The sequence below is a fragment of the Schistocerca serialis genome, chromosome 1 (assembly GCF_023864345.2).
Source record: "Schistocerca serialis cubense isolate TAMUIC-IGC-003099 chromosome 1, iqSchSeri2.2, whole genome shotgun sequence".
NCBI lineage: Eukaryota > Metazoa > Arthropoda > Insecta > Orthoptera > Acrididae > Schistocerca > Schistocerca serialis.
The window spans coordinates 18,536,792-18,563,690 of NC_064638.1; the positions used below are offsets into that span (position 1 = coordinate 18,536,792).

The following is a 26,899-nucleotide window of genomic DNA, read 5'->3' on the forward strand; positions in this document are numbered from 1 at the left end:
TTATGGGTGGGTCTAAACAGGGGGCTTCAGTTGGTTGCTTTGTTGTTTCCCCAAATCATGTCCTCAAGGTCTGATTGCCTGAAGACTTTACTGTCTTCAAGACAAAGTTATACACAATCTTCCGGGCGCTGGAGCAGAAGAGACGTTCTCCCAGTGCTAAATTTCTAGTCAGATTCGATTCTCTGAGTGCCATTCATTCTGTGTGATGTTTTTACCCAGCAGATAAAGTAGTCCGGAACATCCAGGATGTCTGTTCCGACTACAGTGGCTTGGAAATGAGGTGTTCTGCTGGGTACCAGGGCACATCAATATTGCAAGGAACAAGAGTGCAGATCTAGCAGCCAGTTAGGCATGTCGTAATGCTCAGCTATTTCAGTGTGTCATCCCCCCTGCATGTTATAGTCTCGCTGTTGAGATCCCGAGTCTTACTCTGGCAAGAGCACCCTCCAGTGTGTGGTGCTTGTGGTGTACAGATTACTGTGCACCATATTTTATTGGACTGTGTGTTATTTTCCGATCAAGGACCGCAGGGCGAAGGGCCTGTCCTCTATTTTAAGTAACATTCAAACAAATGTGGATCAAGTTTTAAAATTTTGTGAATTATCCAAGATTTTAGGGAGATGGTTTTAATGTGTTAACAGGGTGACTGGCTGACCCATGTTTTTTGTAAGTGGTCAGCCAGTTACAGTTCATTGTGCTCTTCTTTTAGCTCCATCGTCTGTTTATTTGTGTTTTAACCTATATATAGGTACTTTTACTTTTTACGTTATTTTAGCACTCGTGAGATAGAGAGATTGTGTGGTCAATTTGAGTGTGTGCGATTTTATCCATATTCATTTGTTTTAATGAGTGTCAGGGTGCTGATAACATTGCTGTTGAGCACCCGTAAGCTCCAGCCACACACGCAAGTGTAAATTGAAATGACATCATTTTTCAGACATAGAAACACACATACCAACTTTCGTTTATGTCACCCAGCTTCTTCTCGGCGTCGTGATTTATTTTATTTTATTTACTTAGTTATTTTTTGTCCTTCTGTCAGTGTAAAGATGTGTCTGACTTTCTGATGCTAAAAGATCCTGAAATTTTTACTAGTAAATTCTGACCCATTATACATTAACATTTTCATGGTTATCCCACATCCAAAAAAATTTCTTTAAGCAATTTATTAGAGTGGCTGTCATAATCTGCATAATTGGATAGAACTTTACATATGTGGAGCAACGTTCCACAAAGACAAAAATGTATGTCACACCACCTCTTCCTTTCGGTAACTTACCATAAAAATACACAGCTGTTGCATCATTTAGTGTCTTTGAATTATAGGATGCATTAATGTTATTTTCTTTGACTCTCTGGTGTACCTCACGTGTTGTAAATATTTTTCTTATCTTTCTACTTATATAAAAGGATTTACTCATATGTTTGATACACTTATGCATCCCAAAGTGCCCATAGCCTTTACGGATGAACAGCGTAACGCCACTGTACATAGTTCATGAAATGCATAACCTCCACTGGCCTTTATCACACTGCATCCTCACCTATCATCCACACGGCTTTTTCTTTTAACAATAGTGATGTCTTTTCACACCTTTCTTGCTTGTTACTGAAATACTCATCAGTATTTACATCTTTTTTTATTAACAATGGTAGTCTCCCCACTTCACCATTAATGTTGCTTAAATTCAGAAAATTAACCAAAACCATATCTCGTGGTCCACCAGTATGTGTAATATCATTCAAGCCTAATGGTTATCATGACGATGCATCTGGCACTATATTATCTGAACTTTTTATATAGTATATTTCTGTCTGATATTAATGTAGAAATAAGACCCAACGAATTTATCCACTATGTAAGATTCTGTTTTCCATAAGGAAAGTTATGACTAGTTGGTCTGTTTCATTATGATCTTAGGCCCCAAGTGACCAACTGGAACTTTTATATGCTCCATGCAATTGTCAACAATTCCTTCTCTGTCACTGTGTAGTTAAGCTCGTGTTTGTTGTCATTCCAACTAGCGAAAGCTACTGTCCTATGATCTAATGTTGGATTTCACTCCTTTGAAACAATTCAAAAGCGATGCCATACTCAGAAACATCAGCTGTTAACTTAAAAGCTTCATTCATTACTTGGTCATTTAAGATAGGTGCACTGATTAATGCCTCCTTAACATTATTAAATGCTTTTGATGCTCCTACATCCCATACCCATTTTGCTCCTTGTCTTAACAGTGGTAATAACCTTGGATCATTAATTCGTAACTGTTTGATATTTTTCAGTTCTGAGCAATCTTTGACAGTGTTTATTCTTTCTGGATCTATTATAATTCCTTTTATTCCTACCAGGTGTCCTATAAATTTTAGTTCTTCTCTCGCAAAGCAATTTTGAAAGTTAAGTTTTGATACCTTTTTCATAAAATTTATCTAACATTTTAATTGATAACATACAGTGTTCTTATCAAGTATTGGATACTAGTAATATATCATCTACACGTATAATTAATTCTTCTAATAATTCCTTTCCCAGAACTACATGTCATGCTTTTATGAACACAGGGACCCATATGTTTAAACCAAAAGGTAATACTTTTCATTGATAAGATGTACTATCAATGAGAAAAGCCATCAAATCTGTCAATCTGAAGTACATTCCTTCCTTAAACTTAGCTAGCACGTCATCAATACGTATGAGCTTCTAAAAGTATGTGCATAACTCCTGTGGCTTTCTTTACTAGTAGTAAAGGTTTATTATATATGCTTAGACTCCTTTGTATTACCTATTTTCTTATTACTTATTTCTTTGTTCACAGCTGATCTTAAACTTAGTGGAACCGGGTTTGACTTACAAAAGAATGGTTCATGACGTTTTATCTTAAAACTTCAAATATAATACTCCTGACATTTCAAGATACATACACTTATAAAGTATAATACAAATCTTTTTTTTTGCTACTTCGTAAACAGATGTGATTTGTTAGCTTTAAACACTATTTGTGTGATTCACACATCAATATCTTCTGTTGGTTCTTTGTTGCTTACTATTTGAGTTGTAGCAACTAACTGCATAATATGTAATGATAAGCCGATGTTATTTTCTGTACGATTCACCTTCACTTCTTTCTTTTTTTAGTGTATCTAACTCTTCAACGAACGTTAATAAATAATCCACATTAGTCCATCCACTATACAGTATCTCCATCTGTGCATATTATGGTAATCACTCAAAGAATGTGTATTAAGTGCTTTTAAATATTTGGATCTGGTTAAATGCCATTCAGTGTACTCTTTATATGTATCCCATGAGCTATCATAGTAATTTGGGTTTAATAGTTCAAAAGTTAATTTCTCTTGCGTACTCGCCCATCCATATTTTCTCTTACATTTTTCCTGGAAGTCCTCCCACAATTTAAATTCCTCAAAGTGGACTCGCTCATACTGTGGTGTCAGATACTATATGTACCAGTACAAAATCTTATTTTTTTGCAGCCATCCACTTTCTTGGGCACAGATTGGGACATTACCCTTAAGAAATTTGCATCAGTGTACATCACCTTCGGGTCCAAATTTATGGAATTGTTTAGATCTGTTTAATCCATTTCCTAATTGTCATTCCTCTAACGCCTCCTCACTCAATGTTAGATGCAAACGACTTATTTCTAAGTTCCGGCGTAGTGTTATTTAACTCTTGCCACATTTTGAAATTCTGTCTGATGATCAACAATATTATCCATAGAATTTGAATTACCACTAGTAGTGTCTACTTTTTCTTGTAGTTTCTGTTCTTCTAATTCCTGTACACACTTCTCCAAACAAGGTAAAATATTTTGAGCATTAGCTTTTTCAATAAGCTTTCTATTTAATTCTACAACTTCGACCCTATTTTGTGTATCTGAGATTTGGGTTGCTACAATTTTAGAAATCCTTCATAATTGTATGTTGTTTGATCTTATCATTGCTATTATTAAAATTTTGCTCTATCTCCTCTCTAACCAAATCACTGTGTTTCTTCAGTTCTGTTTCGAACTCCTTAGGTAAGTTTACAAAGATTATCTCAATTTGAGAAATTCTAACTATTGTAGTTTTAAGTGTTTTTATACTGTTAAATGCATCTTCTAGCCTACCCAGCTGTTTCAATTTATCTGTTCTACTATCTGTTTTCAGTGTTGTCACATCATTTGACATTGTTGTTATATTGTGAGGTAATTCATCTAATTGAGTGAATTGTTTGTGCTTACCTAAAATCTGACTTGACATTTTTGTATCCATATTCCTAGTGATAGGCATATACTGAAGTACGAACGTTACACACTCAGTAACATTAATTATTTTGAATAAATGTGTTATCCCCTGCCATGTAGTACTGCCGATAAAATTAGTCACAATGTGAGACTACACAACTGTAGGTGCTCCACATTACAGCTCACTTAGACAGTAGTATATTGTGCTGTAGCGCGAAGCTGATGCCTTCATGTGCCCCTGATGTGATGCGATGCCTGGATCGGGTGTCTCGTAGCCGTAGCCGTCGCCACAGTTAACCTCCCTGTCGCCGAAGTGTGGAGTGCTGCATCATTGCCGTCAGAAACAGCATTCGGACTCGTAGATGTCAAAACCTTTTGCTGACTCTTCCATTTAGATCTCTTAAATAGATCTCTTATTATACGCTGAGCCAGTAATCCTTAGCAACGTGATACTTTCTGATGACAATTTATACTTTGTGTCACCGCGATGTTATCTGCTGCCATTTCTTTAATTATGTGTTTGCCACATGGAATGGTACCATTGCTATTCACTTCTGGGCAGTACTTAACTAGGGCACCAATTCTGTGAATGTGTTCGCTTAGTCATATATTCATAATTACCTTTACCTTTAAATCTTCTCTTTCTTCACTCGTGTCACTCCTTGAATTTGTGATCCTACTGTGCAGTGCCACTCATAGCTGTATCGAACTTCTTCACCACTTGTAGAAACGTGCCATGGTAAAGGAAAATTATGTTTGCTACCTATTAGCTATGAAATCGTATTACAACTTCTTTTCAGAATCCTTCTTTATTTAACAATCCCTATAACACTTTCAATATATCAGTTACACATTCACATTTAAACTTTTAATAATCAAACTTGCAGACAGTTAGGTCGTTAGTATCCCAAAGTTATGAAGTAAGTAATTAAGAAAGTAATTCTGTACAGTCATCTTTTGGTATTCTTTTATGGAACAACAGCCATTGTTGTTCTGACCTCTTCTTCTTTGGCACGCACAGCAACCTCTATTTGCAACATCAAAGTGCAAATGGCTCCTTCCCCCCCCATTAAAACACTGCCCTCCTTTGCCCCTTGTGGCTATACTGTGCTCGCATTTGTGTTTCGTATCTGTACACAGATAAAAAATGTGCACACAAGTGTGGTCTTCCCCTCTAGCACTATACCGTAAATTAAAGTTTCTAAATGATTTATGGAAAATCTCGTATAAAGATGTGAAACAAATACTAACAAACAGATAGAGTGGCTGGCCAGTACTTACCTCAGCTCAGTACAGCCGATAGATACACAAAACAGAACAGAAAATTTTTATCCTAGCTTTCGGAACTTTGTTCCTTCGTCAGGGAGGAGAGAGGGAAAAAAGGGAAAGAAGGGAAAGTGGATTCAGTTACTCACAACCCAGGTTATGAAGCAACTGGGGAAAGGGAAACAGTGAGGGTAGCAAAGATGGAGGCATGGGTGTCAGAGGGAAGCCAAATATATTCTACTGTAAGTACTGTGCCAGCTTCAAACCAAAGAGGATGCATACAGAAGTAAAGAGGTATATAGTATAAAGATAACCACAACTATGTAGGATGAAAAGATGCTTGAATGGCTAAAGAGGAAAGGGAAAGTGGAGAAGACTGAAGAGTAAATGGGAGTGAGGTTGGTCAACATAGGTTCAGTCCAGGGAGATAGCGGGATGAAAGGATGTGTTGGAGTGCAAGTTCCCATCTCCGCAGTTCCGAGGGACCGGTGTTGGGTGGGAGAAGCCAAATGGCATGTACGGTGTAGCAGGTTTCTAGGTCCCTAGAATTATGCTGGAGGGCATGCTCTGCTACTGGGTATTGGACATCTCCTAGGCGGATAGTTTGTCTGTGCCCGTTTATGCGCTCAGCCAGTTTAGTTGTCATCATACCAATGTAAAAGGCTGTGCAGTGCAGGCATGTCAGCTGATAAATGACATGTGTTGTTTCACATGTGACCCTACCTTGAATTGTGTATGTTTTACCAGTAGCGGGGCTGGAGTAGGTGGTTGTGGGGGGATACATGGGGTAGGTTTTGCAGCGGGGTCGGTTATAGGGGTAGGAACCGCTGGGTAGAGAAGGTGGTCTGGGAATATTGTAGGGTTTAACAAGGATGTTACAGAGGTTAGGGGGGCAACGAAAGGCAACTCTGGGTGGTGTGGGGAGAATATTGTCAAGGGATGATGAGAATATTGTCAAGGGATGATCTCATTTCAGGGCTTGACTTGAGAAAGTCATATCCCTGGCGGAGTAATTTGTTGATATATTCGAGGCCAGGATAATATTGGGTGACAAGGGGGATGCTTCTGTGTGATCTGGCGGTAGGAACAAAGTTGTTGAACGGGGAGGAATGTATTGCTCGGGAGACCTGTTTGTGGACAAGGTCTGCAGGATAGTTGCGGGAGAGTAAAGCACTGGTCAGGTTATTGGTGTAATTGTTGAGGGATTCGTCACTGGAGCAGATACGTTTGCCACGAATACCTAGGCTGTAGGGAAGGGAGTGTTTGATGTGGAATGGATGGCAGCTATCAAAGTGAAGGTACTGTTGTTTGTTTGTGTGTTTGATGTGGACAGAGGTGTGGATGTGAGCTTCAACAAGATGAAGGTCAACATCCAGGAACATGGCTTGGGTTTTGGAGAAGGACCAGGTGAAATTCAGATTCGAAAAGGAGTTGTGGTTATGGAGGAAATTAAGGAGTGTTTCTACTCCATGACTCCAAATCACAAAGATATCATCTATAAGCCTATACCAGGCCAGGGGAAGTAACTGTTGGGTCTTCAGGAAAACCTCCTCCATGCGGCCCATGAAGAGGTTGGCATAGGACAGAGCCATCCTGGTTCCCATGGCCATTCCCCTGATTTGCTTGTAGGTCTGGCCGTCAAAAGTGAAGTAATTATGGGGGAGGATGAAGTTGAGTGTGATAAGGAACGAGGTTGTTTTTGGAAGATCTTTAGGTGGGCGTTGGGAGAGGTAGTGTTCATGGGCAGAGAGACCATGGGTATGTGTGGTGTTTGTGTAAAGGGATGTAGCATCTATGGTGACAAGAAAGGTTTCAGGTGGGAGGGGAGTGGGAATAGATTTGAGGTGTTCTAGGAAAGTACCCAGGACCCCATTCCCTCCATCCAGACTGAGCTGCAGAAAATCCTAAAAATTCAATGTCCCTCACAAGGCCTCACAACGGCTTCCATAGACCTACTCACGCCACCTGAGCCACGTACCCCTACCTTCTACCTATTACCCAAAATCCACAAAGAGAACCATCCTGGCCATCCCAACAGAACATATCTTAGCTCTGGTAGACCAACACCTTCAACCTATCACCCGCAGACTCCCATCCTACATCAAAGACACAAACCACTTCCTAGAACGCTTTGGCTTCCCTCTGACACCCTTGCCTCCATCTTTGCTACTCTCCCTGTTTTCCTTTCCCCAGTTGCCTCATAACCTGGGTTGTGAGTAACTGAATCCACTTTCTCTTCTACCCCTTTTTTCCCCTCTCTCCTCCCTGACGAAGGAACAAAGTTCCGAAAGCTAGGATAATATCATCTTTGTTTTTAGATATATTTTTCCCACGTGGAATGTTTCCCTCTATTAATTCATATGTTTAAAACTTTAGTAATTTTTAATGGTTACCACCTTTCTGGATAAATTATCACCTTCTCCCAGAATGACAGCAACCGAAATATGTTTCCATATTTCAGTACCTCTATCGTAGAAATCATTATTATGAACTTTCTTTCTCTCAGAAATTTTGTTACTGACATTGTGATTATGAGTACTCCAGCGGGATGTTCAGTACTAAGGGTTCCGAATCTGTCATCTAACTGAATTAATTCCTACTCGACTCTCTCTCTTAGTTTGTGGATTCGTATGGCAACCCTCTCATGCTTACTGCCATGTGGTAGCGCAGAAAGGTTTATTGTGTTATAAACTACTACATTTCTTGCTGCTAAAATGGCTCTTTCAAATAACCAATTTGAATTTGCGCAATTTCGGATAAACTTCACCTACTAACAATAATGATCGAAGCAGAAGAAACGAATTAAAATTTTTGCTGTGGCTGGGACTCAAACCCGGGTCTTCTTGCTTGCTAGGCAGAAATGCTAACCATTACATCACCACAGCATGACGGTCAACATTGCTGCACGAACTACCCAAGTTGCGTGCCCTCCCCAACAAAAACTTCAATTCATATCTTCTGCTTATTTTTCCTTACATTGTCACTACTGCCAGGGCTCTCCGACATTGGAATAGCACCCCCAGCATTGGACATAATGGGAAAGTCCTGTACCATAGATGATCTTTGAGAGAAGTGGATTATATGGCACCATTACTACTTCTGTCTCTCAGTTACCTCGCATTAGTACTTTAGAAGTGATACTACCATTTTCCATAGATTGTCTTCTGAGCTTACGCTAGCAATCTTCTGCCATTTGTGTCTAATTTAAATGTGGTCTCGGATATCTTCCTGTTCATTTGCCTCTAATCATACATCGTGAATTCATATTTAACCTTCCACATTTCTCAAAAATCATGTTTTTCACTGTTATATTGTAATTGTATCCTCTTTTGGATTCTGAAATTCAACGTGAATTACTTGATAAATTTAATGTGGATGGAATTTTTCATGTAGCCAATTAAAATTGTGTGAATGAGGTATTCCTCATTTCTGCCATTTGACTGTGTTCGTCTAGCATCTAGCAGTTCTAAAAATGTGATACTTTTTGATGACATTCATGAATTTCACTTGTTTCAGTCGAAAAGCTTCAGCTATTATGTCATAAGATTCCATGCAAGCTTGTCTGTGGATCACATAATCTGTGATGAATTTCAAGTGAATACTGTGAACAAATTAGGGCACCACATTTTCCTATGTAGGTTATAGCATTTTGTGTGTACTTGTGCTTGTGTTTTGGATTTTCTACATATGTTGAAGGTAAAATCATCGGTCTTCCAATGTCGTCAACATTGCCATCATTCATGGTTGCGCATCTCTCAAATGATTGTACTATTCCGTAAGCAATTTGTTTTGGTTCTGTTATATGAATATAATTTATTCTGCCATACATGTCAACTGAAAGCTGTTGAAATAATTTGGGGGAAGGTAACATAGTTATATCCATCATTGTCTTTTATCATTATGCAGTATGCATAAAATTCCTTTAGAGTTTATTGTCTGTTTGTGTGTCTGCACTTGTATGTGGGTTCACTTGTGTCAAATTGAAGTGGCAACTAACAGATACAGAAGTGCATCATAGAACAGTGTGTTTCTGTGGTACATTGTAATCTTTCACCACTGAATAATTATGTCACATCTTTTTGTACTAATTGTCTGCAGCCACAATGGGAATTTCATTGACTTGGGGTGCATTGATTCAGTGTTGTTGTTCTCCAACTTGTCTTTTGTTGGCTTGAGTCATAACTTTATATTCATTGGACTCCATTTGATCCTGTGCTGTTGTGAATATGTGGCCAAACTGATTGTACTCATGTAAAATCCTCTGTTATCCAACTGAATTTCTTGGTGCTGTAGAAGTAAAACACAGAGATGATACATTTTGCATTGACATGTTTGTGTTGATTGTTCTTTTTAGTGAGATCATAACAGAACGCTTCACCTGTCAAACTGTAATCCCTACTTCTTCTACTTTGCACTTCTTTACACTAATGTTTTGTTCATGTGCTTGTGGTCATTGTGTTTCATAAACTTCACTCATTGTAACTGTACTTAGTTTGTTTTGTAATGTTGTTTGTTCAACAGTTTCTTTCCGTCTACTTGTGAACTGTCGCACCTGATCCTCTTCTTTAATTTCATTGCATTGCTCCCCTGTTAAATTTTCTCTGATTCTACAGAGTCTCTTCTGGCGTGAAGCTAAACGTGCTTCTCCTCTGTTTAATTTCTTCAGCGTCCTTTATGTTTCCTTCTTTTTGATTCACGTTTGGCAAAATCTCCTTATCACGTATACATACACTTCAGAATGGGAACAGGATAATGGTACATCCTGGAACATTGTAGAATGTTCTGGGCCATACATTTCTGAGCTAGGCCGTATTCTATCCATGCCACTGTTATGGAACATTCTTGGGCCTTCTGAAAAATTCTATAACATTCTGGAACTTTCTAGAATCTTCTCAAATATAAAGTAACATTCTTCAAAATTGTAGTACATTCTATCTGGCATTATAGTACTGTGACATGAAATGAACCACATTCAATCACTCTGTGACAATAATTTTGTTGTTAATTGAGACAATACTAGTTTGAAAGTAAGTTTGTTATTCCTCAGTGGCGCTGTCCATCTCAGTAAAAGAAAAATGGTTTGCTGTTGTGCTGTTCACATCAGTTTCACTTTTGGTGGATAGATTAATTATGTAAGGTGTGAACTTGATGTAAAACATCATTTTCCACATGTTTTTGATTTACCAGTATGGTACGTTTGTGTAAACCCAGGTGTGCAGTATGTTTCAAAATGAGTACATTGTAGCCTTAAAACCCCTATATTCACTTTGAAATAGCCTGTATTATCGATGTCACATCCCTTTGAAACCATAATTCAAACATTGTTTCTCCATAGATGTCCACAGACCAGATGCATGACAATACAGAAATGATTAGGAGTTACTAAATTTTTGTTGTGTTATAGTTGTGCAATCTTTAGTTATGAAATATAATATTGTAGTTGTGAAGTATTGGCAGAATTTGAAATTTTTTCTCTTAATATGTGGTTATAAAGTAAAAATTGAATCATCTTGTGGCATTATTGGCCAGGAGACTACAGCTGGTATAGTTTGGCTGCCTAGTGCTAGTCTTTTTCTTTGCTGCCACTTTGGCAACTTATATGTCAATGAAGATGTGATGAAATGATGAGTGCAACACGCGACACCCAGTTCCTGTGTGAAGGTAATCTCTGACTTGGTCAGGAATCAAACCCTCTCACCCCAGGTAATAAAGGCAGCAATGCTGGGCTTGAGCTGTGGACTATTTGAAAGTAGTTGATGGTTAAGAGTGTGGCACCTACTACATAATACGACTAGAATTAAAAATTTCTTCGACATATTGTAACCCTAATTGTGACGGTGGAAGGATCACATTGTTCAACTGTATTTATTTTAGGTTTGTTGGTGTTTTTACTTTACACATTTTGAATAGCATGAGATGCCAAAATAAAAACTGCAGACAATTTGTTTGGTTGAAATTATGTTGTTCAGCCATAATTCAGCTTGTAATATGGTCTCAATATTACCACAATGTTACACTTTGTGATACATTGAGCAACAAGATCTCACTTACAACTGTGATGATTTCATTGTATGTTCTTGTTTTTCAGCTCAAGAAGTACAATGAAGTTCAGCAACAGATAAAAGAAACGGAAAAACAGTACATCATAGCAGCACAGAAACTTTCTCATAATAGTGGTGATTCCATGGATGATGATGATGAAGATGCTCTGGATGCATACATGACACAGTTGTCATCTGGCATTGTTGATAAAAAAGCTGTGTCCAATTTGAAAGTATGTTCCTGGAGTACATTTTCACACTTCATAATTATTTTCTTTATGCTTATTAGTATTGTAGCACAATGTTCTCTTTAATTCTATTTGAAAGATCACATTTCATTTTCATGGATCTTTTGGAAGCTCAGTATGTTGTATTTGTTTGTGTGTTAATGTGTAAGTGGAATACTTTGTTCACCTGTGTATCTGTGTGTAGACAGAGAAGCACACTACCTCGTATGCTCTCAATCTGTTATTCCTTAATGCTCTGGTATTATCAAACCTTCTTCCAGTAGAGGTAAAGACACAACAGCAAGCCTACTAGTGACATTGACGAGAATACAGTGAAAGTAGTTTACACAACTCGAGCACATTTAACAACTGAGGGACCGGAGGCCCGTGCGTTGCCCTCGTAAAGGTACTTTCCACACCAGGCGTCGCCAGTGTATCGCCACGTGAGCACGGCAGTCCTGCTGATGGCAGGCATTGACCGGGCTACCCCTGACAGCTGCCTCAGGTAGTAGATTGTGCTGTTTAAACGTCTGCGCCCACTACTCCTGCTGTAGGAGCCCGACATACATCTGCTGCGGGTGACAGGTGTAGTAACGGGCAGGTTACTACACTCCTCCTCGCACGCGTGCGTGTCACGGTCCGTGATGCTGTGACTGGAGGCACACCGAGGTGACCGGTGGGCAGGACCTGCGCAGGGCTTGCAGAGCTGTGTGGATGTCGAGAGTCTGTGGTGAGGAGCACCAGTGCGGGCACCGACAACAGCAAACTGGAGAGGGGAGTCTCTGACTCGGCTTAGGGGAAGGTGTTGGCACTGATCCCAACTGCAGGGGGTGAACATACAGTCATTTCTGACAGAGCCCTGACTGCTGGGGTAAACAGGCACAATTGGGCCCACTTGTTCCCGGAGTGGCCAGGGCAGATGTATGACAAGGAGTTGGGCCCACAGCCCAAAGAGAGATCCCCCGTGTCCATCCCAGAAGCAACCGGTTCTGGCAGCATACCACAAATCGATCTCCTGTGCGAACTGTGAAGGTTGCATTGGCTGTGGACTGCAGACTGAATCCAGTGACAGTACCATCCTAACAGCCTGGCCCAGACTGATATGCTGGGTTTACTTATTTATATATTTATTTTACACATCTAGTTCCGTTGGAGCAAATCTGAGAGGTCACGGAACTTGTCAGTACGTGAAATTAGAACATAAAAGTAATAACAGATACAATAAAATGTTTATGAACCCAAAAAAAGACGAGCCATAAGTTTATGTAAACACAGTCAACAATATAACACAGGAATCAGCTTAATTTTTCAAGGAACTGCTCGGCAGAGTAGAAGGAGCAACCCGTGAGGAAATTCTTCAGTTTCAATTTGAAAGTGCGTGGATTACTGCTAAGATTTTTGAATTCTTGTGCTAGCTTATTGCAAATGGATGCAGCAGTATAGTGCACACCTTTCTGCACAAAAGTTAAGGAAGTCCGACCCAAATGCAGGTTTGATTTCTGCCGGGTATTAAGTGAGCGAAAGCTGCTTCTTCCTGGGAGTAAGCTAATATTGTTAACAGGAAGTGACAGTAAGGAATATATATATTGTGAAGCCAATGTCAGAATACCCAGACTAATGAACAGTGCTCGACAATAGGTTCACAAACTTGCACCAGATATTGCACAAACCACCTGTTTCTGACCCAAAAATATCCTTTGAGAATGGGAAAAATTATCCCAAAGTACAATACCACAGGTCACAAGCAACTAAAATTAGCAAAGTTGACTACTTTTTGTGTCCAACTATCACTTACTTCAGATACTGTTTGAATAGTAAAAATGGCAGCATTAAGTCTCTGAATGAGATCCTGAACATGGGTTTTCCATGACAATTTACTGTCTATCTGAACACCTAGAAATTTGAACTGTTCAGTTTCACTAATCGTATGCCCATTCTGTGAAATTAATACTTGGGTTTTTTTGAATTGTGTCTTAGAAACTGTAAAAATTGAGTCTTACTGTGACTTAGCATTAGTTTATTTTTTACAAGCCATGAACTTGTGTCATGAAATCCACTATTTGAAACAGTGCCAATGTTGCACAGAACGTCCTTTACTACCAAGCTAGTGTCATCAGCAACTAGAAATATTTTAGAATCACCTATAATACTAGAGGGCATATCATTTATATAAATATGGAACAGGAGTGGCCCCAGCAATGATTCCTGGGGCACCTCCCATTTGACAATGCTTCCACTCAGGCTCCACATCATAGCCATTCTCAACACTGTGGATAATGACATATTGCTATCTGTTGTTAAGGTAAGAGGTGAATCAATTGTGAGCTACTCCCCGTATTCCATAATGGTCCAACTTCTGGAGCAATATTTTGTGATCAACACAGTCAAATGCCTTAGTAAAATCAAAAAAAAAGATGCCTAGTGTTTGAAACCTTTTGTTTAACCCATCCAGTACCTCACATAGAAAAGAGAATATAGCATTTTCAGTTATTAAATGACTTCTAAAGCAGAACTGTACATTTGATAGCAAATCGTGTGATGTAAAATGATCAATTATCCTTACATACACAGCATTCTCAATAACTTTAGCAAACACTGATGGCATAGAAATAGGTCTGAAATTGTCTACGTTATCCCTTTCTCCCTTTTTATAGAGCAGCTTTACTACCGAGTACTTTAATCGTTCGGGAAACTGACCATTCCGAAAGGAAAAATTGCAAATATGGCTATATACAGGGCTAACATGTGCAGCACAGTACTTTAATATTCTGCAAGGCACTCCATCATATCTATGAGATCCTTAGTCTTCAGTTATTTAATTACTGACTCAATCTCCCCCATGTCAATATCACAGAGGAGTATTTCAGACATCAATCTCGGAAAGGCATTTCCCGAGGGAGTTATATGATTCCCTGTAGAAACTAAGTTTATATTTAATTCACCGGCAGTGCTCAGAAAGTGATTGTTAAATACTGTACACATATCTGACTTATCACTAACAGAAATATTTGTTCCATAAAAACACGGGAGAACTGCCGGATATCAGTAACTTCCTGCCACGATATTTCGGCGCAGAGTCTTCTGGCCATCTTCAGGTGAATGCCACTGTAGTAGTACTGGCGAGTACGTGGTGAGCTCCGCTATTTGAAGCCTTCTGAGGTAACATTGCGCATGCGCTGCTCAGCGTGCGCGTTCATAACGGCTCCGTTCGCTGCGCCTCGCGCCCTCCACTGTGAAAGCCTGGCGTATCGGTGTCAGGTCGATTTCCATCTTTATGCAGATAACTACGTCAATTACGAAGTTTCTCTATAACAGGATTCCAAGCAGAGTTCAGCTGATAACCGCTATCTCAATTGATGAGAGTCTCGTTGTCAGACAATCTTATTTCCACAGATTCATTGATAATCGAGCTCCAAAAGTTTGATGTATGGGCCAAAATTTTTGTGTCATTGTAATTCATGGAATGGTCTGTGGAAATACAATGTTCGGCGATTGCGGACTTGGTGGGTTGGAGAAGGCGAGTATGCCGTTGGTGTTCCACAATGCGTTCCTGCACAGTTCGTGTCGTTTGCCCTATATATGATTTGCCGCATTCACACGGAATTTTGTAAACACCTGGTTTACGCAGGCCCAGGTCATCTTTAACGGATCCCACCAGTGATGAAATTTTGGAAGGAGGGCGAAAGATGACTCTCACTTGATACTTTCTCAATATTCTGCCTATCTGCGAAGAAATATTCCCAATAAATGCTAGATAAACAGTCGACCTGAAGGCCTCTTCCTCTTCCTTGTTCCGTCGTTTGTAGGTCTTCATCACTCTGTTCACTTGCCTAGGTGAAAAGCCATTCTTCAAAAATACTTTTTGCAGGTGTTCCAGTTCCGCTTGAAGACTGTCGGCGTCAGAGATAGTATGGGCACGCTGGACCAAGGTTTTGAGAACGCCCATTGTTTGTGCTGGATGGTGGCAACTAGTAGCTTGTAGATACAGGTCTGTATGAGTGGGCTTTCTGTACACCGAGTGACCAAGTGTGCCGTCACTCTTCCGTCGCACCAAGACGTCTAAAAATGGCAGACAACCATCTCTCTCTATCTCCATGGTGAACTTTATGTTTTCATGTATGGAGTTCATGTGACGTAAAAATTCTTGGAGACGGTCCAGACCATGAGGCCGCACTATAAAAGTGTCGTCAACGTACCGCCAAAATACTATCGGTTTAAAAGTGGCAGAGTCGAGTGCTCTCTCCTCAAAATCCTCCATATAAAGATTGGCCAACAGGGGAGACAAAGGACTCCCCATGGCGACACCATCAGATAGTTCGTAAAATTTGTTGTTAAATATAAAATATGTAGAGGAGAGAGTGTGCTCAAACAACGCTGTAATGTCTGCACCAAACATATTGCCAATGAGCTGTAGTGAATCCACCAGAGGCACCTTTGTGAACAGTGAAACCACATCAAAACTGACCAATAAATCACTACTTTCCAGTTGTAGTGACTGAAGTCAACTGATAAAATCACCAGAATTCTTTATGTGATGTGCACACTTGCCTATCATTGGTTTGAGCAAAGATGCCAAGAATTTTGCTAGGTCGTAGGTGGCTGCTCCAATGTTACTCACAATTGGACGTAATGGCACATTTTCCTTGTGGATCTTAGGCAGTCCATATAGCCTAGGTGGAACTGAACTGTTTGGTTTCAGTCTCTTGATGACCTCCTTCGGTAGAGAACTATTTGATAAAAGTTCTGCTGTTTTTCGCACTACTCGGCTCGTGGGATCCTTATCGATTTTGTGATACGTTGAATCACATAATATAACATTGATCTTATTAATATAGTCATCCCTTGGTATGAGGACAGTAGCGTTTCCTTTGTCAGATTTTAAGACTACTGTATCCACATCTGCTCGTAAGTTACGGAGGGCTATCCTCTCCATGGGCGAGATGTTATTCTTCATTGGTGCACCCCTGGTCAATACACGGCAAGACTCTTGACGAACTTCCTCCGCTTCATCTGTATCAAGACGGCGTACAGCTTCTTCGATGGCACTGATGAAATCCACTAGTGGCGGTGAAACAGGTGTGGGAGCAAAATTCAGTCCTTTTGCTAGCAGAGACACAGTCGCGTCATCTAAAATTTTCTCTGTCAAATTAACAACAGATCGTCGAGTTGGAACTTCCTGCTGCATCTTCTTAGAAAGTCTGTCAATCTTGGCAGTTTGTCTCGTCACAGTTTTATTATGGCTCCAGTTTGCTTTAGCCCATGTCACACCATCCACCCAGTCCCACGACAGAGAAGATAGTCTTGCTGCCAATTCCAAATGTATGTGGAACATGTCCTTTGATACAGAATCCAATTCACGCCGAGTAAAACGAATCCTTTCTCTCACCAAAGTCATGCTTGCTTTACGTTTGATGTTGTTTGCAGCAGTGGTATTTATGAAATGCACAAGTTTGGCAAACGTTGGAATAATGCCCTTGTCTCTGCAACTTAATAAGAATATCAACGAGCTCAGCAGCCTCGCTCTTCTTTCACGTGACTTGCCAAATCTTCGAATACATTCCATCACTTCCTCCTCGTAGAGTTGCTTGATGTGATGTTTAAGGCTTTCCCGGCATACTGATTGTTCCATAAAATCACGGGAGAACTGCCGGATATCAGTAACTTCCCGCCAGTGGCATTCACCTGAAGATGGCCAGAAGACTCGGCGCCGAAATATCGTGGCAGGAAGTTACTGATATCCAGCAGTTCTCCCGTGTTTTTATGGAACAATCAGTATGCCGGGAAAGCTTTAAACATCAGAAATATTTGTGCTATGAACTGACTTCATATAGCCGACCTTGTGCTGCTGACCAGAAAGTTCCTTCACAACTGACCATATGGTTTTAATGTTATCCAGTGAGTTAGCTATTTTGTTTGTGCAACACATACTCTTTGCCTTCCCAATAACATCAACAAAAGTGACACCGCTAGGGTGTGCCTGCCCAGCAGCAAGAAACTGAGCAGTGTCTGTGGCTGACGGCCACGTTCTATGTCTTAAACGCTCGGACGAGGCGTCGTGCCTCGTCGTTCGACTGCAGGTGGAAGGAACGCGCTGTGAAAAGGTGAACACTTGCATATACAAAAGTCCTTGAAATATTGCGTAACAAACTAAAACCGGGGTGCAAGACAAGCCTTCTCTGGAGAATACCTTTGACAGGGCCTTGACAGTTCTGTCTGCTCTGCTGTCGCAGGCAGAAAACAAATGACACGAGGAAAATGAGACAAATCATCAGTTGCCCCACCCCACCCCCTCCCCCCACAAAAAAAAAAAAAAAAAAAAAAAAAAAAAAAAAAAAAAAAAAAAAAAAAAAAAAGGCAAAATCAATGTGGACCTTTTTTCGAGGCTGTGTAGGGACCGACTTTGGCAAAAAAACAGTGCACAGCACCATCTACTGAATCAAACACTTGCAGCAGGCCGGGACAGAGTGTTCCACTTCCTTATCGATGCTCACCACGTGGTGGTACACCGACAGTTTTGTGTGAGACAGGGTGTATACGGCCCGGGACATCCGGGAAAAACCCGGGAATTTTTTCATCCAGGGAAAACCCGGGAATTTTTTAGAATTCCGGGATTTTTCATTGTTTTTGATTTCAGTTAAAGTTTTGTAGGTTTGACGTATAAGATCTGATACGCTGACAAAGAACTTTAATCCACTACTGCTGAATAATACTGCAGCAATGAAACATAATCAGAGAATAACACCAAAATAAAAGTTTAGTTGCCTAGAAAATGGGTAATTTACACAATGCACAGACCAGAGTGCCGACACCGAAAAGTGTCAAACGCTTTAGGTCGAAGATTATGCAGTACGTCCGTAACAACTAACGTGCATTCGATGTGCGTGACGTCACAATTGTTTACATTTCTAACAGATCACCAGAAAATATTACGAATAGTGGCTTGAGATGCGTTACTTTTGTAGAAACGCACTTTGCCGAGTTGAGCAAGTTCGGCCTACCTTCGTAATGTATGCGCCGCGGCCTGTCTTTCTCTTAGGCCTCGTGCTCTGGATAACTGCCGTCATTCGCTAGTGAGATCACGTGACATGAGCTATGACTGGCTGACAAAAATGCATCGCTCAACACAATCTCTATTTTAGAGTTTCGGAAGCTACCGTACTGTAATTTGTGTATATACTTTCGCAATACGAAAATAAACTCTGTGCATATTGTCTCACATCAAACGACTTTCCAAACGCATTGTTTTTCCTAGATTTCGTTTCCTAAAGTGCTGGGACGTCCTCCACCGGTATAAGACCTTTACGATTCAAAGGACTGATAGGTTTTACAGCTCCGAGGGAAAGTATACTGTTACTTAACACGGATGTATTTTCACCCGCTTTATACGTAATTTCATCCGGGAGAAATTGTGTTTTTAACTGTGAAATCCGGGAATTTTTTTTTCTTGTCCACGTACACACCCTGTGAGGGATCCCCCAGTGACCCTGATGTAATAAGTAGAGGACTTCCAGCTACAGTGCCACCGGAACCACGATGTAGGAAGTAAACTCTTCTATCAACAGGAGTATAATGCCATTCGAGAGAGAGAGGCAAGGGTTCAACACATAAAAATGCTGAAGTGGGTTGGATGCCCGGCCCGACGGACGGTAAGGCCATCCGTGTCGTATCACGTGTACGGCGTGCCGCAACACCGGATCCGTCACCACAGCTGAGGCACTGTGGGAACTGGTGGTACGGAAGCCATCCACGGTATGCCTCAACTCCATTCGCAGTTGAAAACAAAGCAGTTCCTTCTTGTCGTACAAGAGGTCACGGCCCACAGGGAGATGGGCAAAGCATCCGCATTCGCTTCTTGCAAGGTGGCACAAAAATGTATTTCGTGATAGTACTGGGACAAGAGCAGAGGACACTTAGTGGCTTTGTCCAGCAACGACACCAGTGGGCCGAACGGTAAAAACCGAGGGCTTATGGTCAGTAATCAAATGAAACTTTGCACCGTACAAGAACACGTGACACTTTTAAGGAATAGACGAAGGCAAGTGCTTCTTTTTCCACCCGAGTATAATGTTGCCCAACTGAGTTGAGTATTTTTTATGCGAATGGTGATAGGCCAGAACTGCTCACATCCTGTACTGGGACAGTGTCCCTGACAAAACCAGACACTTGCCGGTTTTAACTGTTACAAAGAGCGGTGTGGAGCAGAGACTATCTTTAAGATGCACAGAAGCATGCTCACAGGCTGCAGACCTAATAAAAGGAGCACTTCTGAAAAGCAAAAGGTATGAGGGGTGGACGGTAGTAGCCACTTGTGAATAAACTTACTATAGTACGCCACTATGCCGAGGAATGGCTGAAGTTCTGGTAGATTGGATGTATGGAGCAAAGCTGCGAGGGCAGCAACATGTTGTTCCACAGGGGCCACACCCTGCCAGGAAATGTCACAATCCACATAAACAGTGGAAGGCTGGAAATAGAGCAGCTATTTTTAAGATGGCAGGCGCAGTGGTGACTCCAAACATTAGCTGTCAATATTGATAAGAGACCAAGAGGTGTATTAACCACATGTGCCTGTTTCGATGTCTCGTTCAACGGAATCTGAAGGTAGGCTTCGTCCAGTCAATTTCAAAAAGAATTCTCCCCCCCTCACCCCCCCCCCCCCCCCCCCCCCCGCCCTCCAAGCCAAATCTGAGAGGAACTCCTTCAGTCGAGGCAGGGGGTAAATGTATATTACTGCCTGTGCAGTAACAGTGACCTTGAAGAGACATACACAGCCAAAGCTGACCAGTCGGAATATTTATGATCACTAAGGGTACAGCTCTTTCACTTGAGGAAGTCGATCTGATCACTCTCCGTGATGTTAAGCAATCCATCTCTGTCTTAATCTGGAATCATAAAGCTGCTTGCACTAGCCCCACCCTAAAAAGGTGAGGGCGTGTGCAGTGAATTGTTAGGACAACTTAACCCTGGGCAAATAGGTCTGAAAACTCTAGAGCACAAGGAATCAATTTCATGTTAAGGCACTGGGCCCAACGCCAGATGCACCACATCCCACATCTACAATAGAAAAATTGTTGTTGTTGTGGTCTTCAGTCCTGAGACTGGTTTGATGCAGCTCTCCATGCTACTATATCCTGTGCAACCCTCTTCATCTCCCAGTACCTACTGCAGCTTACATCCTTCTGAATCTGCTTAGTGTATTCATCTCTTGGTCTCCCTCTACGATTTTTACCCTCCACGCTGCCCTCCAGTACTAAATTGGTGATCCCTTCATGCCTCACAACATGTCCTACCAACCGGTCCCTTCTTCTAGTCAAGTTGTGCCACAAACTCCTCTTCTCTCCAATTCTGTTCAATACCTCCTCATTAGTTATGTGACCTACCCATCTAATCTTCAGCATTCTTCCGTAGCACCACATTTCGAAGGCTTCTATTCTCTTCTTGTCTAAACTATTTATCGTCCACATTTCACTTCCACACATGGCTACACTCCATACAAATACTTTTAGAAACGACTTCCAGACACTTAAATCTAAACTCGATGTTAACAAATTTCTCTTCTTCAGAAACGCTTTCCTTGCCATTGCCAGTTTACATTTTATATCCTCTCTACTTCGACCATCATCAGTTATTTTGCTTCCCAAATAGCAAAACTCCTTTACTACTTTAAGTGTCTCATTTCCTAATCTAATTCCCGCAGCATCACCCGACTTAATTCGACTACATTCCATTATCCTCGTTTTGCTTTTGTTGATGTTCATCTTATAGCCTCCTTTCAAGACACTGTCCATTCTGTTCAACTGCTCTTCCAAGTCGTTTGCTGTCTCTGGCAGAATTACAATGTCATTGGTGAACCTCAAAGTTTTTATTTCTTCTCTGTGGATTTTAATACCTACTCCGAACTTTTCTTTTGTTTCCTTTACTGCTTGCTCAATATACAAATTGAATAGCAACGGGGAGAGGCTACAACCCTGTCTCACTCCCTTCCCAACCACTGCTTCCTTTTCATACCCCTCGACTCTTATAACTGCCATCTGCTTTCTGTACAAATTGTAACTAGCCTTTGCTCCCTGTATTTTACCCCTGCCACCTTTAGAATTTGAAAGAGAGTATTCCAGTCAATATTGTCAAAAGCTGTCTCTAAGTCTACAAATGCTAGAAATGTAGGTTTGCCTTTCCTTAATCTATTTTGTAAGATATGTTGTAGGGTCAGTATTGTCTCACATGTTCCAACATTTCTACGGAATCCAAACTGATCTTCCCCGAGGTCAGCTTCTACCAGTTTTTCCATTCGTCTGTAAAGAATTCGCATTAGTATTTTGCAGCTGTGACTTATTAAACTGATAGTTCAGTAATTTTCACATCTGTCAACCCCTGCTTTTTTTGGGATTGGAATTATTATATTCTTCTTGAAGTCTGAGGGAATTTCGCCTGTCTCATACATCTTGCTCACCAGATGGTAGAGTTTTGTCAGGACTGGCTCTCCCAAGGCTGTCAGTAGTTCTAACGGTTCTACTCCTGGGGCCTTGTTTCGACTTAGGTCTTTCAGTGCTCTGTCAAACTCTTCACGCAGTATCATATCTCCCATTTCATCTTCATCTACCTCCTCTTCCGTTTCCATAATATTGTTCTCAAGAACATCGCCCCTTTAGAGACCCTCTACATACTCCTTCCGCATTTCTGCTTTCCCTTCTTTGCTTAAAACTGGATTTCCATCTGCGCTCTTGATATTCATGCAAGTGGTTCTCTTTTCTCCAAACATCTCTTTAATTTTCCTGTAGGCATTATCTGTCTTACCCCTAGTGAGATAAGCCTCTACATCCTTACATTTGTCCTCTAGCCATCCCTGCTTAGCCATTTTGCACTTCCTGTCGATCTCATTTTTGAGACGTTTGTTTTCAATTTGGCCTGCTTCATTTATTGCATTTTTATATTTTCTTCTTTCATCAATTAAATTCAGTATTTCTTCTGGTCCCCAAGGATTTCTACTAATGCTCGTCTTTTTACCTACTTGATTGTCTGCTGCCTTCACTACATCATCCCTCAAAGCTACCCATTCTTCTTCTACTGTATTTCTTTCCCCCATTCTTGTCACTCATTCCCTTATGGTCTCCCTGAAACTCTCTACAACCTCTGGTTCTTTCAGTTTATCCAGGTCCCATCTCCTCAAATTTCCACCTTTTTGCAGTTTCTTCAGTTTTAATCTACAGTTCATAACCAATAGCTTGTGGTCAGAGTCCACATCTGCCCCTGGAAAAGTCTTACAATTTAAAACCTGTTTCCTGAATCTCTGTCTTACCATTATATAATCTATCTGAAACCTTTTAGTATCTCCAGACTTCTTCCATGTATACAACCTTCTTTTATTATTCTTGAACCAAGTGTTAGCTATGATTAAGTTATGCTCTGTGCAGAATTCTACCAAGCGGCTTCCTATTTCATTTCTTAGCCCCAACCCATATTCACCTACTACGTTTCCTTTTCTTCTTTTTCCTACTGTCGAATTCCAGTGACCCATGACTATTGAATTTTCATCTCCCTTCACTACCTGAATAATTTCTTTTATCTCATCATACATTTCATCAATTTCTTCATCATCTGCAGAGCTAGTTGGCATATAAACTTGTACTACTGTAGTAGGTGTGGGCTTCGTGTCTGTCTTGGCCACAATAATGTGTTCGCTATACTGTTTGTAGTAGCTTACCCGCACTCCTATTTTTTTATTCATTATTAAACCTACTCCTGCATTACCCCTATTTGATTTTGTATTTATAACCTTGTATTCACCTGACCAAAAGTCTTGTTCCTCCTGCCACCGAACTTCACTAATTCCCACTATATCTAACTTTAACCTATCCATTTCCCTTTTCAAATTTTCTAACCTACCTGCCCGATTAAGGGATCTGACATTCCACGCTCCGATCCGTAGAACGCCAGTTTTCTTTCTCCTGATAACGATGTCCTTTTGAGTAGTCCCCGCCCGGAGATCCTAATGGGGGACTATTTTACCTCCAGAATATTTTACCCAAGAGGGCGCCATCATAATTTAATCATACAGTAAAGCTGGATGCCCTCGGGAAAAATTACGGCCTTAGTTTCCCCTTGCTTTCAGCCGTTCGCAGTACCAAAACAGCAAGGCCGTTTTGGTTAATGTTACAGGGCTAGATCAGTCAATCATCCAGACTGTTGCCCCTGCAACTACTGAAAAGGCTGCCGCCCCTCTTCAGGAACCACATGTTTGTCTGGCCTCTCAACAGATACCCCTCCGTTGTGGTTGCACCTAAGGTACAGCTATCTGTATCGTTGAGGCACCCAAGCCTCCCCACCAACAGCAAGGTCCATGGTTCATAGGGGGGAGGAACAGAAAAATAGAATGTGGCAAAAGCTTCTAACCAAAACAAAATTTCACTGCTTGCATCAGTTACTACGGAGTAGGTAAGAGAATGAACAGCTGACTTGTAGACTGTGCCTACTGTGAATTGACTGAGAATAGGAATTTGCTGTTTGTTACAGCTTTCCAACCGCCACTCGACACTTGCCAATGGTGGGGACACTAGCCGGGTGTACTTCTATGAGTTGAGGAGGGACACAGTATCTCTCGTGTTGACCTGTATGTCAATGGCTTATCCATCACCCGCATGTCAATGAAAAGTTTATTCTCGCCTGTGGATGACGACGAAAGAATGTTGACGGAGGAGATAGAGAAGATCCAAAGAAGAGCGGCGCGTTTCGTCACAGGGTTATTTGGTAAGAGTGATAGCGTTACGGAGATGTTTAACAAACTCAAGTGGCAGACTCTGCAAGAGAGGCGCTCTGCATCGCAGTGTAGCTTGCTCGCCAGGTTTCGAGAGGGTGCGTTTCTGGATGAGGTATCGAATATATTGGTTCCCCCTACTTATACCTCCCGAGGAGATCACGAATGTAAAATTAGAGAGATTAGAGCTCGCACGGAGGCTTTCAGACAGTCGTTCTTCCTGCGAACCATATGCGACTGGAACAGGAAAGGGAGGTAATGACAGTGGCACATAAAGTGCCCTCCGCCACACACCGTTGGGTGGCTTGCGGAGTATAAATGTAGATGTAGATGTAGATGTCCATTGTTTCCAGCAATCTCTTTGGGCAGGTGGATGAGATCGGCATACCACTGCTGGGTGACCTTGTTCCCCCACCCCCACCTCAAACCGAAGGGCACACTGATGCACCTGCTTATCTGGAGCCAAACAAACAAGTGTGTCTCTGACCATAGTGTCCACATAAGACTCCTGAGGCTTAGCGTGATGAACTGATACTTAACGACTGAGGCGTGCAGTGCTGCTCAGTTGCCCAAGTTCGATACAAGTGGATTGGCTGTTTGTGATGTTAGTAGAATTTGACACATGCAGCAACCACCTGCATATGCTTGTAATAGGAGAATGCAAACCACACATATTGTCAAAAGAAAGCGACACTGGTTCTTGCAGAGGAGCTAACATAAAAAGTAAGTGACACATACAACTGGGTATCCAAGATAACAAAGGAGTCTTACAGACCTCTTTATTACACATGCAGAATGCCACAAAATGTTGGTGAAGCTACTTCTTGTAAGCATCCCATTCCGCCTTGTATTTTGTCTTTGGGGTGGGGGTGGGGGCCATTGGGCATTGGGATGTGACCACTGCCAGCTGAGCATGGGTCAACGTAACCAACAACCATTCCAGTATGGCTTTATGTGCCTGCTCTTGTTGCAAACTGACTGGATTAAAGCCTCCATGGAAGAACCAAATCCAGAAAAAATCACAGAATCTGAAAGACATGAAAATTCGAGCCTCAACATTGCCACTTGTGTTCCGACTAGGAACAAAAGGAAACACACAGCCATAAAGAGATAAAATTTATTGGATCGTGGAGTGACATCGACAAGATCACAGTGAAACAATTTACACATCTCGAACACATTTAAGAAGTGAGGGCCTGCAGGCCCAAGCTTGCCCTTATAAAGATGCTATTCACATCAGGTTTCACTGATGGCAGAGCTGCTGACTGCAGCCACCTTGGGTTGTTGTCAGTATGCTATTTGAATGGCGGTGCACACTACGCTTTCTGTAGTGGCCCGACATATGTCCACTGTGGGTGGTAGATGTAGTAACCAATGAGTTACTATACTTATATAAAAATTTGTAAGCAAATCATTTTTAGAAATGACACTAGGTGCTACACAAATAAATCAAGCTCAATAAAATACAGTAGAACCTCACTAATCCCTCCTCAAATGGACCAACTCCCCACTTAGTCAGACCATCCCGTTCCTGGTGTTTGATACATGACTAATAGTCTGCGAAATAGATCTGTAGGTAGTTGACCATTGATGAGTGTGGTAGTTCGAGCAGTTTTAGTATGAAACAGCTTGTTTCTAACTCTATCAATAAATATTATCATGCACCATTTGTTTTATATCTTAGTGACAATATTTGACTTTCATATTAAAGTGTGTAAAACTAAATTATGGCATCAGCTAAATGCAAACATATGATGCTGTCTTTAGTGAGGAAACTGAAAGTGCTTGGAAAGTTAGGTAAAGGGGAGTCTCTTCGAAATGTAAATGAAACTGGTGTTGGCACAACAGCTGATAACACTCTGGTGCCCAACGGGTAGGCAATCCAGTTAATATCCGGATCCTGAGGAAATTTGCTACTATTTACAATTTTTTAATAAATTTACTAATCCACTTACCTCTTTAGGCAGTACATCACATTAACCTTCCATCCTTCCTCTTTATGAATATGTATACGTTTAGCACAAATAAGTTATACAGGGATTTGTAGATATTGCTGTAAAGATACTGTTTCTTGGCATTTTTATTTTTCCGCGAAGTGGATAAAATCTTCATAAATCGTAGCGAATGGTAGGCTATTGGTTTAAAATCACTTGTCAGCAGGAAATCTAAATGCTTCATTCATACATAAAGTGTTTTATTGTGAAATTTTTTTTCCTCATTTTTACAAATGAGAGATCTTTCAAAACACTCGGGAACACAAAGGCCAATGTTACATGGCCTACAGTAGTATCTGATCTCTTTCCTCACTATCTTTCCTGCAGCTCTCCCTTGTTCCCAACAGGCCTTGCATCTTCTAGCTGGGTTTTGTTT

General features: G+C 41.0%; 1 protein-coding gene and 1 non-coding gene across 3 annotated transcripts in view; one reads left to right on the forward strand and one right to left on the reverse strand.

The window, feature by feature from the left end:
• Positions 1–26,899, forward strand: part of LOC126460590 (kanadaptin) — a 289,123-nt gene that overhangs the window by 203,950 nt on the left and 58,274 nt on the right. For both annotated transcript variants that reach the window (XM_050095926.1, XM_050095927.1), the window contains exon 6: positions 11,599–11,784. In XM_050095926.1, coding sequence (XP_049951883.1) covers positions 11,599–11,784 — 186 coding nt within the window. The remainder of the gene's footprint in view (positions 1–11,598; positions 11,785–26,899) is intronic.
• Positions 8,323–8,395, reverse strand: Trnaa-agc (transfer RNA alanine (anticodon AGC)). Its single transcript has one exon. It is a non-coding gene; the product is annotated as a tRNA-Ala (tRNA).